The 18374-nt window shown below is 39.2% G+C and overlaps 1 protein-coding gene and 1 long non-coding RNA gene across 5 annotated transcripts; both read left to right on the top strand.

Annotated features, from left to right (window-relative positions):
* Positions 1-646: 646 nt before the first annotated feature.
* LOC128603596 (GTPase IMAP family member 7-like) lies at positions 647-5130 on the top strand. Of its 3 annotated transcripts, XM_053618141.1 has the most exons (6): positions 651-1223; positions 1873-1907; positions 2714-2771; positions 3253-3581; positions 3851-3922; positions 4166-5130. In XM_053618141.1, the coding sequence occupies exons 4-6, from the start codon at positions 3476-3478 to the stop codon at positions 4867-4869; spliced, it is 882 nt and encodes a 293-aa protein (XP_053474116.1). In that variant the 5' UTR covers positions 651-1223; positions 1873-1907; positions 2714-2771; positions 3253-3475; the 3' UTR covers positions 4870-5130. The 3 variants fall into 3 exon arrangements, with proteins under 3 accessions (XP_053474115.1, XP_053474116.1, XP_053474117.1); XM_053618140.1 differs by lacking the exon at positions 3253-3581 and having other exon boundaries at positions 647-1223; XM_053618142.1 differs by lacking the exon at positions 651-1223 and having other exon boundaries at positions 1264-1907.
* Positions 5131-14418: 9288 nt separating this feature from the next.
* On the top strand, positions 14419-18002 carry LOC128603598 (uncharacterized). Of its 2 annotated transcripts, XR_008385034.1 has the most exons (4): positions 14419-14697; positions 14828-16452; positions 17051-17111; positions 17202-18002. It is a non-coding gene; the product is annotated as an uncharacterized LOC128603598 (long non-coding RNA). The 2 variants fall into 2 exon arrangements; XR_008385033.1 differs by having other exon boundaries at positions 14419-16452.
* Positions 18003-18374: the final 372 nt, after the last annotated feature.

Here is an 18374-nt window from a genome sequence, read left to right as displayed (position 1 = left end):
AAACATGTAACATATAACACACACCACTGCCAGTCTCCATCAGAATCTTTTTCAAAATCATATACGAATATAAATGACAAAATTACCCAGGATTCCTCTGGGTTAAATAGGTGTCTTTTGTGCGAATATCCAAGTACCATTGCACCATTTTGGATTATTTTCATAAGGTATAACTCCTAATTGTGTTCTTCCTGAAATGAACAGTAACTTAACATTTTCTGACACTTCACAATAAACATAAATCATAGCTTTAATAGTTTTCAGTGCTTGTAGACAGAATAATTGTCCGTTAGTTTTATAAAAGTCATAAAAGTTATGCAAAGTAATTAAAAAAGTACAAAAGCAAAACAATATCTATCTATCTATCTATCTATCTGTCTGTCTGTCTATCTATCTATCTGTCTGTCTGTCTATCTATCTATCTATCAAAAACAGATTATAGATTAGGTTATATATAGATAGATTTTATATAAAATACATCATCATTATACCTGTTCTCATTCAATAGGGGTGGGGAGGGTGGGGGGTGCCACATGATAGGGGAGGCGCCACATGATAGGGGAGGCGCCACATGATAGAGGAGGCTGGGGGTGGGGGTGGGGGGGGGTCTTTAGTTGCAAAAGGTTGAGAACCTCTGTTTTAGATCACACTGTGTGTTTCTGAGGCTCTCAAGAGTGCATGCAGCTGTCACGTGTAGCCAAAAACAGTGGTGCATGGTGTTATATTTATATCGTCACTGGTATCGTTATCGCAATAAATACCAGAAAATATCGTGATGTAGTAAGTCCATATCGCTGATCCCTAGTGAGATTCTGATATTCTGTATATTCCTTTATGTACTACAATAACACACAGATATATTACAAAATATTAAACTATAGATTTTTAAATATACAGGAAATGCACATATACTGACATACTGTATATTGGTAAATACATGCATTTATCAGAAAATAGTATTTTCCAATAAATCACAAGATATTCCTGTTCCTTAAGGGTAACTAGCGATATATTAGCAGAATGCTACATTATACAGATTTACTGTGTGTGATGACTGATTGTTCTCTAGTTTTCCTCTTTTTTATTAAAATACACATCAGTTGTGTTTTAACCAGAGTAACAGTTACTTTCACATTTTCATATGGGACAATTCACATTTGGCTTCATGCATAAAATCTTCACACAGTATTATTTACTTTCACAGGACGAACAAATAAAGAGACGTGAGTATAAACACCTTTCTCTGATAGTGATGTCTTGATGCTGCATGAATAATATATTTATTGTGCAGATGAAATAGATTAGACTGTGCTGTGTGTTCAGAGTTCAAAAGCAGATAGATATATGAGCATCGTGAGCAAAGTGTACTGAACACGACAGACTGTGATCGCTGGCAGAACATTCATCATGCTATTGTCTAGTTTGTCATTAGTGTTATACAGACACCGAAATCTGATCTACACACTGATACTGAGAGCTAAAACGCTGAAGGTTTTTGTTTGAATGTGATTTCATAGCAGTAACTCCTTCTGAAAGTTATTGAGACAGGCTAACATTATTGTAGTGTATATAACTACAGAGATAGATGCGAGTTAGAAAGTTCACACTGGATAATGATGCATGAAAGAGATTATAACAGAATGGAAATAAGTGATCTAGGGAATTTGTTTCTTATAGCATTAATACTAAAAGAAACTGAAGAGATTTTTTTTTTAATTCATCAGAAAGAGGAGAGAAACAAGCTAGTACAGGATAAAAACAGACTTCTTGAGAATGTTTATAGCTAATACTATTTGATAAAATACAGAGAACATTACAGAATATAACAATGCATTTTTATAATCTCAACAATCTTACTTTGCATTTTTTCAGATCCTCCTCTAAATGAAGACATCTATGTTTATCAGGTGAGTAAACTGTAATAAAATATTATAGTTCACACATCTTTTACTGATGGTAACAGCATTAAAAAAGATTATTAAATTATGTTACAATTAGGCCAGTGCCCGGTGACGGGTAAATGAGTTACCATGGTAACAGCCCCCAGTGATGGTAAAAACTTGACTATTACGGGTGACATTTGATTGTTCTAGAAACACAGCTGTTGATAGCAGTTTTCTATTATTATTAGTCTCATTATTATGGTTATTATTATTATCACTATGAGTGTAAACAAAAGAATTAATAAAGCAAATCAATGTATGGAAAAATTATGCTCTTCACCCCCATTGAAGTTCTGCAAACTTTGTCTTAAATTCCATTTAAAGTGGCGTAGAAAAGGTTTAACACGTATTCACTTTAACTTGATGATCTGTCCAGACACCCTACAACAGTAACATAATTACTTTACATAAAAACATTTTTTTCCTCAAATCTATGTTGCAAAATTAATGGCACCCCAGCAGAAAATATAAACAAAACAAACTGTCACATTTGGGGGAAGAAAAATACATGCAGTGTTCTGTGTCTTTTTTATTACTTATATATATATATATATATATATATATATATATATATATATATATATATATATATATATATATAAGATATTGTGTGACGTCAACACAGCAGAAAATATCAACTCTCAGTGACTCACACTAACACACACACACAGTGATCTGAACAGAGAAACACCATGTTTATTTAACACTTTATTTACATACAGTATGGAGTCATGTAGAAAACCTTCACACTGTTTTATTCACCTCCACAGACTGACAGAAATTGGACAGAAGATGAGAGAGTGGAAATGGAGAAATCTCTACTGACTGGTGAGTATGAAAGGAGCTACAAGTAAACACACCTGTTCCTTTCTGCACAGTGAAGTGTTCAATAACGAGATCTCCCGTAAGCATGTAGTCTGAAATTCACAACTTGTCAAATTCTATATTAAAGATATTATTTACACACCATACAGAAAGTTTATAGAGGTATAAAGAATTGTAGAAAACTGTAGAAAACATGAATTTGAAGGTTATTGTTATTACAATAAATAATCAGAATATTTCAGGGGTGGAAATCACACAGCAAAAAAATCAAGAAACAATTGAGACTCAAATAAATTAATTATTTTTGTTAATAAATTCAGGCAAATTTGCTCTATAGTAGTGAATAGACAGGAAAAAAGCCCAAGAATTATGAGTAACAATTTTTCATTATATTATATGGATTTTTTTAAATATATTTTTTCTGATAATAGCATTCTTTCTCCACACATTATTCACAAATAACAATCACTTTTAATTATTTCAGAATATAAAATAGATGAAAAAATTATTTATCGTGAATTTAAAACAAACATCAGGAAACTGGAAAAAAAATGAAGAAGAGCTAAAAAACATTGAGCTGGAACTGTCTAAATCACTGGAACATAAAGAACAACAGACAAAAAACAAACATCTTGAAGAGAAAGAGAGTATTCTAACTGAGAGAGAGAGAGACAGCTAATGGAAAGAGACAAACAGCTTCAGGAGAAATGCACACTTCTAGAGGGGAAAATAAAGCAGAGCAGGAACAGACCGATCCACAATCATCAGCTCCCATCAGAAGAAGAAACAGCAAGGAAGGGTTACCTCCAATAAGTGAGTAACTTATTAAATTAAGCCGTTTAAAGCTTCTCAGAAGGTCAGTATTTCCAGATAGTAAAATCTACACTTAATAATCAAATGTAAGTACATGAAATATACTGTAATGATACTTAATGCTGCAACTCTTCAGATATTGTAAAGAAGTGTAATTGAAACAGTGAAAGTGGTTAGTTATAGAGTATAAAACATATCTTTAATGATATCTGTCTAACTATATCTTCTAAAGAATGCCTCTCATTCTGACTGGTTCTGATGTTTCCTAGTGAGCAGAGAGACTCAGGACTCAGCAGCACCAATCAGGAGAAGAAACAGTATGGAGGGAAGATGCCTAAAATGTAAGTGATTTATGATTCTTGATGTATGTTTAGTGTGTAATTCGACACTAGTTTTGGGTAAAAGAGACAACTATAAAGAGAGGCAGCAGGCAGATTTAGACACTTACATTTATCATTTGATTTCAAATATACAGATTTCATCATTAATAGACTATTGATCCACCACCGTACTCCAGAGAAGTGTAATCACCATAATGCAGTAAGTGATTCTGTATTAAATTATTAATTCTTGTTCATTTTCAGTGGTTGGAGAATCGTCTAGTCCACATTCTCCAGTGTCTCTTCCTGTAGCCGAACTGAGGCTGGTGCTGCTGGGAAGGACTGGGTCTGGGAAGAGTGTATCAGGAGACACCATCCTGGGCAGAGAGGAGAGGAACCAGCCTGCTACATCTACAGCTACATCTATATCCACCCAGCAGAGTGGGAGCATACAGGGGGAGGTGGCTGGGAGGAAGGTGTCTGTGGTGGACACACCTGACTGGTTCTCTCCTGGTCTCTCTCTGGAGAAGCTGAGACAGGACGTGGGACTCTGTGTCCGTCTGTCTGCTCCAGGACCACACGCCTTCCTCCTGGTCATACCTGTAAAGCAGCCTACAGGAGAGGAGATAGGGACGCTGGAGAAAATGGAGGAGATTTTTGGGGAGAGATGTTGGAGAAACACCATGATCATATTTAGTGTTACTGATGAACTTCAGAAAAAGAACATTGAGGAGTTTATCCAATCAGGAGACCAGGAGGTCCAGAGACTTGTAGAGAAATGCGGGAACAGGTTTCACTGTCTCAACATTAAGGAGAGTGGATATGGTTCTCAGGTCTCAGAGCTGCTGGAGAAGATAGAGAAGATGGTGGAAGGAAGCAGAGAGAAATTCTACAGCAGTGAGATTTACCTGGAGACAGAATCTCAGATTAGAGCAATGGAGACAAAGATCCTGAAGGAAAGAGAATAGAAAAGAATGAGAGCGGAGATGGACATGAAGAAAAAAAATAGAAAAGGAGGTGCAGGATTCTCTGAGAAAGATAGAGGGAGTGATCCAGGAGCATGAAGGAGACATCAGACAACTTAATGACCGAACAACTGAACTGGAGAGAAAGATGAAAGAAGAGAAGGATGAGGAAATAAAGAGAGAACTTTGGAGGGAGCTGAAACGAGAGGTAGACAGAAGGACAGAGATGGAAGAAAAGGTGAAGAAACTAAAAGAAAAGAGAGAGAGGGAGAGGAGAGAGATGGAGGAGAGGCACCAACAGGAGATGGAGGAGATCAGGGAGGTGTATGAAGGAGAGGTCAAGATGGAGGCAGAGTGAAACCGCATCAAGATCATCCTGCCTGAATTCCAGAGAAACATATTGGCCGCAAAAACAAAGATGCAGGAAGAGTTCAGCAGACAGATGGAGGAGAAACACAGAGAGCTGGAGACTCTTAAACAGAAACTTTCAGAGCTCACAGAGATTTTCAGACTGATTGAAGAAGTCTAACAGACAACAGTGATGAGCGTAACGTATCAGAACCAGCAGCAGGTTTAAGCTGAGTTTAGACTGCATGTATGACTTTGGGCAAAAATTACAGAATTCGGGGGCGCTGCTGAGCTGCCAATGGAGTAGGACGCGAAGTTGGAGGCTCCTGCTGATTTCCTGATTTCGATTAAAATTGTAATTAACTTGCGCTTTTCTGTCATACAATAGATTTTGATTTAGTCTACTCCGTTTTTTTGTTTGTACGTTTAACTTTGAAATACGTTAAAATGTCTGGAAAACCACAAAAGCTCGTAGTACTATTCAGACACAACTGAGGCCTAGTGTACACGCCGCGATCACATCACCTTCTTCCCTTGAATCCGCCTCGCCACACGTTGACCCTGACTTCGCCGCCCTCAGGCTCGAGTTGCTGGCTTTGCTGAGGAAAGACATTGCCGATATTTTTAAAAAGGAACTCCTGGAGACTCTCACGGATGCTCTATCTACTATCAAGCTTGACCTGCAAGCCATGAAAACACAGCTGGTTAGTGATAAGGTCGCTACCGATGCTACCATATCAACACTGAAAGGTACTGTTGGGGAAATGGAGCATGCTCTCCCCGGTTGTACCGATGACATAGCTCAGATGAAGACTACTATCGAGTCTCTCACTGCTACCGTAGCCAAGTTGGAGAATAAATGTGTGGACTTGGAGTCTAGGTCATGGCGCAATAACATTAGGATAGTGGGACTTCCAGAGGGCCCTGACACCTGTACAACTGTTGCTGGGGGGGAAGTAAAAAGTGAAAAAATAAATAAATGAATAAAATGAAGATAAATAATAAAAAATAAAAGAGAAAACACTCGCACACTCCAAACAAACCCAGTGAACAGCCCCACCCCCTCCCCATAGCACTTACATCGTCCCCATCCCCAAACGATGGAGAACCCAGTGCAAACTCCACAAGGAGTCAAATCCCTAACAGAAAAGGTAACAGCTGTTGACCCAATGGTAATAGTCAACCAAGGTCGGGCTCCTGCAAACTAAACAATGATAAAGTGCAAGGCACATAAACATAGTCACTGCACCATCAAGTGTTGTAGAGTCAGTAGTCGTCCATTTCACTTCTGGAGACGGATAATCAGCCTGTTATGTTATCAGTTTTCTTACTTGATCAGTGTCTTAATGAAGGCTCTGGCGTCCTCTGTGGATTTAAACTCCCTCTCGGTTCCGTCATGTGTAACGCGGAGGCGTGCCGGATAAAGCAGACCAAACCGTATTCCCGGTATCTCACGGAGCTGGCGGCGGCAGTCATTGAAGGCAGCACGAGCACGGGCTGCCTTCGCGGTATGATCGGGAATGATAGAGATAACCATGTCACCAACCTTCATCCATTGTTGGGCTCTGGCCCGGCGCAGGATGTCCACACAGTCCGCATGATTATGGAGTCGAGCGATTATAGGATGGGGGCGCTCGCCGGGTTTGGGCTTTGGCTGCAGAGTGCGATGAGCGTGGTCCAGAAGTGGCTCTTTGTCCAGCTTAAAAGCCTCTTTAAGCAGAGTGGAAACAGCTGCCAGTGTGGACGCGCTGGTTGAGTCTTCAGGGACACCTACGATTCTCAGATTGTTGCGCCGTGATCTAACCTCGAGATCCTCGCACTTATTTTCCACCCTCCCCAGGTCGGCAGAAAGGCGCTCCACTTTAGCCTGTAGCGTAGTGATGTCATCACAGCAGGTGGAGAGCGAAGTTTCCATCTCACCCACGGTATTCTTCAAGGTGCTCACCTCCGACTGGATAACCGTAATACTGACTGTTAATTCCGCCTTTACGGTCTGTAGCTCTTCCTTAATAGAGGCCAAGTTTTCGCCCAAGGCCGCCTGGAGCTCGGTTTAGAAAATGGCCGCCATTTCGTGTCGGAGTGAAGTGAGGAGCTCCTCCTTGAAACCGGGGGGGACAGCGGGCATAACAACACCTTCGCAGGGGGAGGGGGGACCACTACGAGGCAAGGATGCAGTGTGTGGAGCAGGCCGCTGAAGCGGAGCAGACGAAACATTCCCGCCTTTGGCTTTTGCTGGCATTTTGGACATCAAAAGTGAAGATTAAGGTGTTGGACATGACTTACAACAAAAAATGATTCCACAAAAAAGTGCCTATAACATAATATTAAAGGTTGTTGCAGGAGCTCCGAAAGTTGCGTCTTACTCCATCTATCGCTCAGCTGGAAGTCAGCATTTGACAGGGTTGAGTGGGAGTATCTGTTTGCAGTTTTGAGGAAATTCGGATTTGGGGATAAATTTATTTCTTGGATTCATGTCCTTTACACATCCCCTAAAGCCAGGGTTCATACGAACGATATTTATTCTGATTATTTTGCTCTTGGACGAGGCTGTCACCAAGGCTGTCCTTTATCCCCTCTGCTTTTTGCTGTCGCTATCGAGCCTCTGTCTAACATATTAAGATCTTCCCACTTGTTTAAAGGAATAGTCCGATATGGTGTTGAATACAAATTGTCATTATATGCTGATGATTTGTTATTGTATGTAACCGATCCTATTGCCTCTATGCCTGCTGTCTTAGGTGTTCTGGAAACCGTCAGTTTTGTCTCGGGTTATAAGTTAAATTTGGAGAAAAGTGACTGTTCTGTCAATACTGCAGCATTTTATCTCCAACAGTCAGATCTACCTTTTCGATTTAGTTTGTCAGGGTTTAAATACCTAGGTGACACGTTCTTTATCTAATCTTGTATCAGCTAATTTCACTCCCCTTATTTCAAAGGTTAAATCCAACATTCAAAGTTGGGGTAACCTCCCCCTTTCTCTAACTGGCAGGATCAGTGTTGTTAAAATGAATATATTACTGAAGTTTCTTTTCTTATTTCAGCTAGTTCCTCTTTTTATGCCAAAACAATTTTTCGATTCATTGGATGAAATAATTAGTTCTTTTATTTGGGGTAGGAAGCCACCGAGGGTTCGTAAAACTTTATTGCAGACTTGTAGACTTAGTGGAGGGCTTGCGTTACCCAATTTTCAATTCTATTACTGGTCTGCGCACATCCATAAACTTTGCTACTGGGTTGAATCTCCTGGATCTTCTTGGTGTAAATTGGAACTATCATCTTGTAGGGAATCCTCTCTACCTACATAACTCTCTATATACTGATAATCACATTGTCCTTAACACACTTAAGATTTGGTATCAATTTAGATGGCGCTTTAAATTTGTAGGTGGATCCACTTTGGGTCCTTTAAGCAATAACCACTTATTTCCTCCATCGTATTTGGACTCTACATTTTTAGTGTGGTATGACAAGGGCATTAAACAATTAAAAACTCTATATATAAAACTCTATACCCTACCTCATTTAAACAAGCCCGGGTTACCCCACTGCTTAAAAAAACCATCACTCAACCCTGCTATAGTTGACAACTACAGACCTGTTTCCCTACTCCCTTTTCTTTCGAAAACTCTTGAAAGAGCCATTTTTAATCAACTCTCAAATTTTCTCACACAGAACAACCTCCTGGACACCAAGCAGTCTGGCTTCAAGAGCAACCACTCCACGGAGACTGCTCTGCTTTCCGTCACTGAAGCCTTACGACTAGCAAGAGCAACCTCTAGATCATCTGTCCTCATCCTACTTGACCTCACTGCTGCTTTCGACACTGTGAACCATCAGATCCTCCTGTCAACTCTCTCCAGCCTGGGCATCACTGGAACGGTTCTGCGCTGGGTGGAATCCTATCTCTCTGACAGATCCTTCAAGGTATCATGGAGGGGAGGTATTTCTGAAACTCAGCAACTCACAACTGGCGTTCCACAGGGGTCAGTTCTGGGTCCACTCCTCTTTTCTATCTACACCACATCTCTAGGGCAGGTGATTGAGTCTCATGGCTTCTCATATCATTGCTATGCTGATGACACCCAGCTCCATTTGTCCTTCCAGCCTGACGATCCATCCGTCTCTGCACGCATCTCTGCTTGCCTTTCGGACATCTCGGTCTGGATGAAGGAAAACCATCTTAAACTTAACCTGGCAAAATCTGAGCTTCTTGTCATCCCAGCCTGTCCCTCAATCAACCACAACCTCACTGTACAGCTCGGCTCACTCACACTCATGCCAACCAGGACGGCCAGGAACCTTGGGGTGATTCTTGATGATGGCTTGACCTTTGCAGACCATATCTCAGCAACCACAAGGTCCTGTAGGTTCATCCTTTACAACATCAAGAAAATCCGACCCTACATCACCAAACAGGCTACACAGATTCTAGTCCAGGCTGTTGTTATCTCTAAACTGGACTACTGCAACTCACTGCTTTCAGGCCTCCCAGCCAGCTCCATCAAACCCCTTGAGATGATTCAGAATGCTGCAGCGCGCCTCGTCTTCAACCAGTCCAAGAGAACCCATGTCAAACCCCTCTTCATCTCCCTCCACTGGCTTCCTGTAGCTGCCCGCATCAAGTTCAAGGCCTTGATGCTCACTTACAAGACCTTGTCAGGAACAGCACCCTCCTACCTCAACTCTCTCCTGAAGGCCTACGTTCCCTCTCGCAATCTGCGATCGATTAGCGACCGACGTTTAGCAGTTCCAACTCAGCGTGGCGCAAGGTCCCTTTCCAAAACCTTCACACTAACTGTTCCTCAGTGGTGGAATGCACTTCCAATCTCAATCCGGACCGCAGAATCTCTCACCATCTTCAAAAAACAACTAAAGACCCACCTCTTCTATGAACACCTAACAAACTCATAATAAAAAAAAAAAAAACTCTGCACTTTGCTTCTTCTGGAATTCAATTAATAGATCTCGTATGGTAGCACTTCTTGTATTGTTCTCTGCTTGATATCGCTTTGCTTGTATCTTTCTCATTTGTAAGTCGCTTTGGATAAAAGCGTCTGCTAAGTGAATAAATGTAAATGTAAGTGTATATGCCAATAGTGTCTTTGATAGCTTTGCCAATCTGTCATCTACTTATGACCGCCCTGTGATGCATCTGTTTTGTTATTTTCAAATTCAAAAGTTCAAATTCAAATTCAAAAAATTCTAGATGTTTTCCTAATTTCCCCTCTGGAAAATGGAGTTAGGAGTAGAAATAAGTGAAGAGTGTTGGGAACGTGCTATAGATAGGATACAGGCTACCACTTCTTGCTCGTCTTGGGCTCATCCAATTCAAAGTTTTACATACGGTCCATTTGTCTAAGTCGAGACTAGGGATGTCACGATACCAAAAATCTAGTAGTCGGTACCGATACCAGCAAAAATACACGGTACTCGCTACCAAAGTCGATACCACGGTGTGTAAAAATAAATAAATACAATTTACACATTAATTCCTTTATTTAAACATTTACACATTATAAAAAATAGTGGCAACAGTCAAATAATATTAAAAAAAAAAAAAAAGTAACTACAAAATAGATATATAAAAAATATGTAGGCATAAAATGGTTTTTCTTTGAGATGTTCTGAAATGAGGTCTCTGGTTTTGGTGTATAGTTTGGGGATCTCTGTATACATGAAGTAATTTCTGCTTGGTAACTGGTATCTGGGGTTGAACTACTGAAGCATTTGCTGGAATCCATAATTTTTCTAACTTGATCCATGCATATGCATTCAGCAACTGCCCTATCCAGTTTCCTTGCTTCGTCATATTTTCTGTGCCTTTTATAAGCTTCTCTTAAGGTTGGCTGTGTTAATGTTTGCTGACTTTGCTCCTGATTCTCCTGGTAGACATCCTCCTCTGGCTGATTCTGGAGAGGGAGAGAGAGAGAGAGATTTTAGTTATCAAACACTGTCTGACAATGACTAAAACAGTGGAGTCTACAGGTGCTAAGGTGCACTCCTAAACACACACCTTATACGCTGAATGCAAGCATTAGTTTAAATTCACTGACATGGTCTCAGGCCGAAAAGATTTATTAAAACCATTAAAATTAAAATAATTATTTAATCTAGTGACATTAGGCTACATTTTGCTGACAGGACACGGGGTGAATGGTGATGCATGGTGGTCCATTAGAAGGTAGTTTATAACATTGCAATGTGTTAGCATTGTGAACATATAACTGGCTATCGCTAACATTACATGGAGCATAACGTTAGCTGGTTTCACGACTACAGTGCAGCTTCCTCAAACAAATATAATATAGGACCGTCTTACAGGATAAGGATTAGAAGTTTTACAGGTTGTTTGACGTTAATATGAATGGAAATTCACTCACCTTTAATTCTTTGAAGAGATCGGGGTGCCTGTCTTTCAGGTGCTTCACCAAATTCGATGCGTTTCCTCCCTTTGTTTGAAGTGTACGATGGCATCGTTTGCACACCGGCTTCAGAGCATCAATTATATATCCGTTTTTATCCGCCTCGAATGCGAAGTATTTCCATATTCGACGCTTGCCTTTTTTCCTCTCAACGAGTCGGGGAGGAGCTGAACTTGTTGCCATAGCAATCTTTTGTAGTTTTTCCCCGTGTGCGTAGTTCTTCTTCTTTACCACTTGTGGACCAACTAAAACACTTGCGAGTATTTGCTGCCCCCTTCAGGTTCGGAAGAATCGCAACCTCGGTACTTTCGTTACAAATGGTACCAACAGAACAGCAGAAAAACAAGTACCGTCACGTTTTAAGAATGTTGGACTGCACTAACTAATACTGCACTAACACACACTAGCACGGTACTAACACACAATAATACTGCACTAACATACACTTAACACTGCACTAACACATACTAATTCTGTACTAACACACACTAATAGTGTACTAACACACATTAACACTGCACTAACAACAACAATAATACTGTATTTACACACACTAACACTGTACTAACACACACTAACACTGTAGTAACACACACTAACACTGCACTAACACACAGTAACACTGCACTAACACACACTAATACTGTACTAACACACTAACACTGCACTAACACACAATAGCACTGTACTAACACACACTAACACTGCACTAACACGCACTAACCCTGTACTAACACACTAACACTGTAGTAACACACAGTAACAATGCACTAACACAAACTAATACTGTACTAACACTGCACTACCACACACTAATACTGTACTAACACACTAACACTGCACTAACACACACTAATACTGTACTAACACTAACACACAGTAACACGGTAGCACTGCATTAACACACACTAGTACTGTACTAACACACACTAACACTGTACTAACACACACTAACACTGCACTAACACCCACTAACACACAGTAACACGGTAGCACTGCACTAACACACACTAGTACTGTACTAACACACACTAATACTGTACGAACACACACTAACACAGTAACACTGCACTACCAAACATTAATACTGTACTAACACACACTAACACTGTACTAACACTAACACTGCACTAACACACAGTAACACTGCACTAACACACACTAATACTGTACTAACACACTAACACTGCACTAACACACAATAGCACTGTACTAACACACACTAACACTGTACTAACACAGTAACACTGCACTAACACACACTAATACTGTACTAACACACTAACACTGCACTAACACACACTAATACTGTACGAACACACAGCACTGTACTAACACAGTAGCACTGCACTACCAAACATTAATACTGTACTAACACACACTAACACTCTACTAACACTAACACTGCACTAACACACACTAACACTGTACTAACACTAACACACAGTAACACGGTAGCACTGCACTAACACACACTAGTACTGTACTAACACACACTAATACTGTACGAACACACACTAACACAGTAACACTGCACTACCAAACATTAATACTGTACTAACACACATTAACACTGTACTAACACTAACACTGCACTAACACACACTAATACTGTACTAACACACACTAATACTGTACTAACACACTAACACTGCACTAACACACAATAGCACTGTACTAACATACAGTAACACTGTACTAACACAGTAACACTGCACTACCAAACATTAATACTGTACTAACACACACTAACACTGTACTAACACTAACACTGCACTAACACACACTAATACTGTACTAACACACACTAACACTGTACTAATACACACTAATTCTGCACTAACACACTAACACTGCACTAACACACACCAACACTGTACTAACACACAGTAACCCGGCACTAACACGCACTAATACTGTACTAACACACACTAACAATGTGAGACACCTTCCTGAGTCAACAAGGGAGGTGCTTAAGGTAAAATTGTTCAACCAATCAGAGTAATCACGTGACAACATCCGGTTTGTCCGCCAGTTTTTGTTTTAGACTTTAAGTCACATTCAATCAAAGTCCCTCCGATTTTATTCATTTTGTGGAGCTAAGGGCATTTGTGTTGCATTTTAGATGTGTCCCTACTCAGCATAATGTATTTATTTTAACTTTCACAATGAAATAATTATTAACCTTAACATTAGCTAAATTGCTGACATGGTGACAAACCCTTCTCTTCCCTTCCTATTAGGCACCCTTGACTGTTTTGCCATCAGACCTGGGGAGGTGTTTTCCCTTTGATCATATCACCAGATCTTTCCACCTGTTTATTTATATCACTTCTCATATCTCACATTTATGTAACTTTGCATTTATTCATTTAGCACAGTGCTTCTCAAACCTGTCATGGAGTACCCCCAGCACTGCACATTTTGTATGTCTCCCTCATCTAACACACCTGATTCAACTCATAAGCTCATTAGTACAGACTGCAAGACCTGTATTGGGTGTGTCAGACAAGGGAGACATACAACATGTGCAGTGCTGGGGTACTTCAGGACAGGTTTGAGAACCCCTGATTTAGCAGACGCTTTTATCCAAATCGACAAATCACTTGATTCTTTCCCGGATGGACTGGGACCAAAAACAGAACAGGGCTTGCAGCATATTGGTCCATTTTGCCATCTAACAGCAACAACAATAATGATAATAATAATTCCAATTATGAAATAATCTTGTGTCGACCCAGAGACATCATATGCAGGGTTTCCCATTAATTACCTAGACTATAGCGGCCCGCCACAGTCTAATTTGTCCCGCCACAGTTTAATAATAAACCGAACATATGTTTATACTTCTCATAATAAGATAAAATATCTCTGTTTTGTGCCGTCGCTTCAACCAAGCTTGTCTCATTCCAAGACAACATTCGCCTCCCAACCCCGCCCCCCCCCACCCCCCATTTTGAATATAATCATTGGTTGAAACCTAATCATTACATTATTTAATGATAACATTATTTTTTCCTACTTTGCACCGATAGTGCTCTTCTATGGAGAAAGAAAAAGGGTAAATATTCAATAGCAAAATTAGTGTCCTCTTTAAACCAGAAAGTGCACTAATGGTAACGTGTGCACTAAAAAGTATGTCTTTGTATTTTTTCCTTTAATGTCCTTTGGTGTGTCCTTATTGACAAAAGAGTCACTGACCACGTTAGATGATGGAATGTGGCTGGATGACATTGTCATAGACATTCACCTGAGGTAATTCTGTTGAAGAATCTAAAAATTGTATATCATAACATGCTTAGTAGTAATTTTCTACTTTTGAAACCTTGCTAGGTCAAGTCACAGTGAATTAGGGCCTCATACTGTATAAGGCGAAATCTTTGATCCACCCAGCGCATTTTTACACTAAATTAAAAACCAGGTAGGAGTTGCTCATATGTTGTGAAAGATAAATGGAGCAATAAATTCAATTTGAATTACACAGCCAATTTCCCTTTATATATTTGTAAATGCTATATAATAATAAATTCTTGTGGATGCAATGATTGACCAGTCAGTCACAATGGACAGGCTATTGACTTGCTAATCAAAACATCTTAAAGATGGACTTGCCAATCAAAACGTGTTCTCAAAGATGGACTCGCCAATCAAGACATGTTCTCAAAAATGGACTCGCCAATCAAAACATGTTCTCAAAGATGGACTCGCCAATCAAAACATGTTCTCAAAGATGGACTTGCCAATCAAAACAAATTCTCAAAGATGGACTCGCCAATCAAAATGTCTTAAAGATGGACTCACCAATCAGTACGTCTTAAAGATGGAATCGCCAGTCAGTACGTCTTAAAGATGGACTCAACAGTCAGTACGTCTTAAAGATGGACTCGCCAGTCAGTACGTCTTAAAGATGGACTCGCCAATCAGTAAGTCTTAAAGATGGACTCGCCAATCAATACATCTTAAAGATGGACTCACCAATCAAAATGTCTTAAAGATGGACTCGCCAATCAATATGTCTTAAAGATGGACTTGCCAATCAAAAGGTCTTAAAGATGGACTCGGCAATCAAAACATCTTAAAGATGGACTCGCCAAACAAAACGTTTTAAAGATGGACTCGCCAATCAAAACATCTTAAAGATAGACTTTCCAATCAAAACATCTTAAAGATAGACTTGCCAATCAAAACATCTTAAAGATGGACTCGCCAATCAAAACATCTTAAAGATGGACTTGCCAAACAAAACATCTTAAAGATGGACTCACCAATCAAAACATCTTATAGATGGACTCGCCAAGCAAAACGTTTTAAAGATGGACTCGCCAACCAAATCATCTTAAAGATGAGTCTGAGTCTTTATTATTAACCACATATACATTACAGCACAGTGAAATTCTTTTCTTTGCATACCCCAGCATGTCAGGAAGCTGGGGTCAGAGCACAGGGTCAGCCATGCGACAGTGCCTGTGGAGCAGAAAGGGTTAAGGGCCTTGCTCAAGGGCCCAACAGTGGCAGTTTGGCAGTGCTGGGGCTTGAACCCCCAACCTTCCAATCAGTAACCCAGAGCCTTAACCACCAAGCCACCACAAAACGTTGAAAAAGGAAAAGACTTGCCAAACAAAACGATTTAAAGATAGACCCACCAATCAAAACGTCTTAGAGATGGACTCACCAATTAAAACATCTTAAAGATGGACTAGCCAATCAAAACGTCTTAAAGATGGACTCGCCAAACAAAATACGAGACCTGAGTGACGTCACGATTGGCGTTTCATTTGCCGAAAGAAATCACGGAAACAGCGTAATGTTGCACCAGGTAGTGGATTCAAACAGCCAGATAACAGATGTTTCCTTTTGTTTAATCGGCTGTCAGTAAGTTTTGCAATCATATATATCATATTTTTGTGTGTGCTTTGAGCGATCTTTATTATAGTAAGTTTTATGTGTATTTTAATAACTTTTATATTGCATGTTTAGGTGTGTGCTGCTTTATTATAAGACGTCTTGGAATGTTTATCATGAATTAAGGAAACCTTTTGTTAGATCATTATAAATTGAACTTCATTATAACAAGTGTTTTAATGTATAGGGCTATAAACTGTACACCTTTACATTTTATTGTCCATTTTAATTTACTTAATTTAATTATTATATATTATAATTGTATTATTATTCAACATGATGAATTTAGCTTTCACATTGCCTATTGTCTTAAAGCTTCATAGACACTGGTCAGAACCTACAGTCATGGACAGAAATAACCAAACAATGAACTAAGTTGGTACAAATAGAAATTGAAAGAAAACAGGGCTGTTTTAAAATCATTAATGTAGAATTTGTACAACTTTATAAGAGAAAACATGTCCTTGTAGTAGTCAGTGCAGTTTGATATGATCAGTGTTCATTTTCAACAGATCTGTGGCCCTCTGAAGCTGGCAACAGACCTGCTCCTTGCCTGAAGAAGTGGCATGACCTGTAAGTATAGGCAGGCATTAATAGGAAAACGGCCACACAATGTAATCTATAGGTTGCTTGTAAACTGACACAGTGTTTTTAATGTTACAGATAGATAAATGTCAAGAAATATATGAGGTGCATCACATCCATGTCTCCCCAGACCTATCTGAGAAGGCCAGACCAAAGCGGGCACCCAAAAACAGCTGCTTCTTTGACCTGCAGGCATCATGGAGCCAGCCTATGTTACTCACATTGGACCTAGCACTTTTGTCACTCTTGTTCATCAATCTAACCCCACATTAGAGTGTGTGTTCAGTGTGTTTGTGGTCTCTGAATCCTCAGCCACCACCACTCCCCAGCACAGCAGCACTCCACACCATTCTGCAATGCTCACATCAACTCAGCAGTGTTCCTCCAGCTTCAGCCATCCAATCACATGTGCCATATCAAACACATGCATACAGTATATCAGAGGAATGGAGGCCAATACTTGCCAAAAACTGTGGTCACTACAAGACAGCAGAGACTGGACATAGCCAAAACAAGAGCACTATTTACTGTCCAAACACAGAGACTCTAACAAAAGAAACAGCAGTGGCTGGTGTAAATAAAAAAGAAATAGAATTTACTGCCTTATATAGTTATATACATTTAAAATTCAAATAGTTGTAGTATTTTTTGTTGTTTTGTTTATATAGTCTTATATATGCATGCTTTAATAATATTGTATAATACTTTATCAGTTGTGTTTATTGTTATGGAGTGTGTGGTTTTACTGTATTAATCTTAATCTGGTGTATTTGCTTATTTATTAAAAAAAAAAATACAATTCTATTTTTTAAATACCAGCAACTGGTCACTGATTTATATCACACTTTTCCTTCTGTAATCACTATGCCTGTGTAGTAAAACATTTTATAATCTCTTTATTTTTTCACACCACGTTAAAGCATCTTAGCACAAATCTTTAAATAATAAGTAATAGAGTAATCATATGTAACTTTAATTAGGATTTCTAATAGCTCGAATCACAAACAATACACAATGGAAAAATAATACAATAACATGAATTCAGTAAAAGACGTTTTGTAAAAATAAATAAATAAATAAACATAATAAAAAAAAATACAGAATTCATAGCAGTACTTACATAGAGAAATGCCATAGAGTAAAAGACAACAATAACATTAATACAGTAAAAGACTTTTTGTAAAAAGACATTCATAACAGTACATACATAGAGAAAAGCCATATCATGCATTGAATTAAATCACCAGGATC

This window comes from Ictalurus furcatus, chromosome 28 (assembly GCF_023375685.1).
Source record: "Ictalurus furcatus strain D&B chromosome 28, Billie_1.0, whole genome shotgun sequence".
NCBI classification, from domain to species: domain Eukaryota; kingdom Metazoa; phylum Chordata; class Actinopteri; order Siluriformes; family Ictaluridae; genus Ictalurus; species Ictalurus furcatus.
The sequence above is the reverse complement of the archived record's forward strand: the minus strand, read 5'-3'. Positions and strand labels throughout refer to the sequence as shown.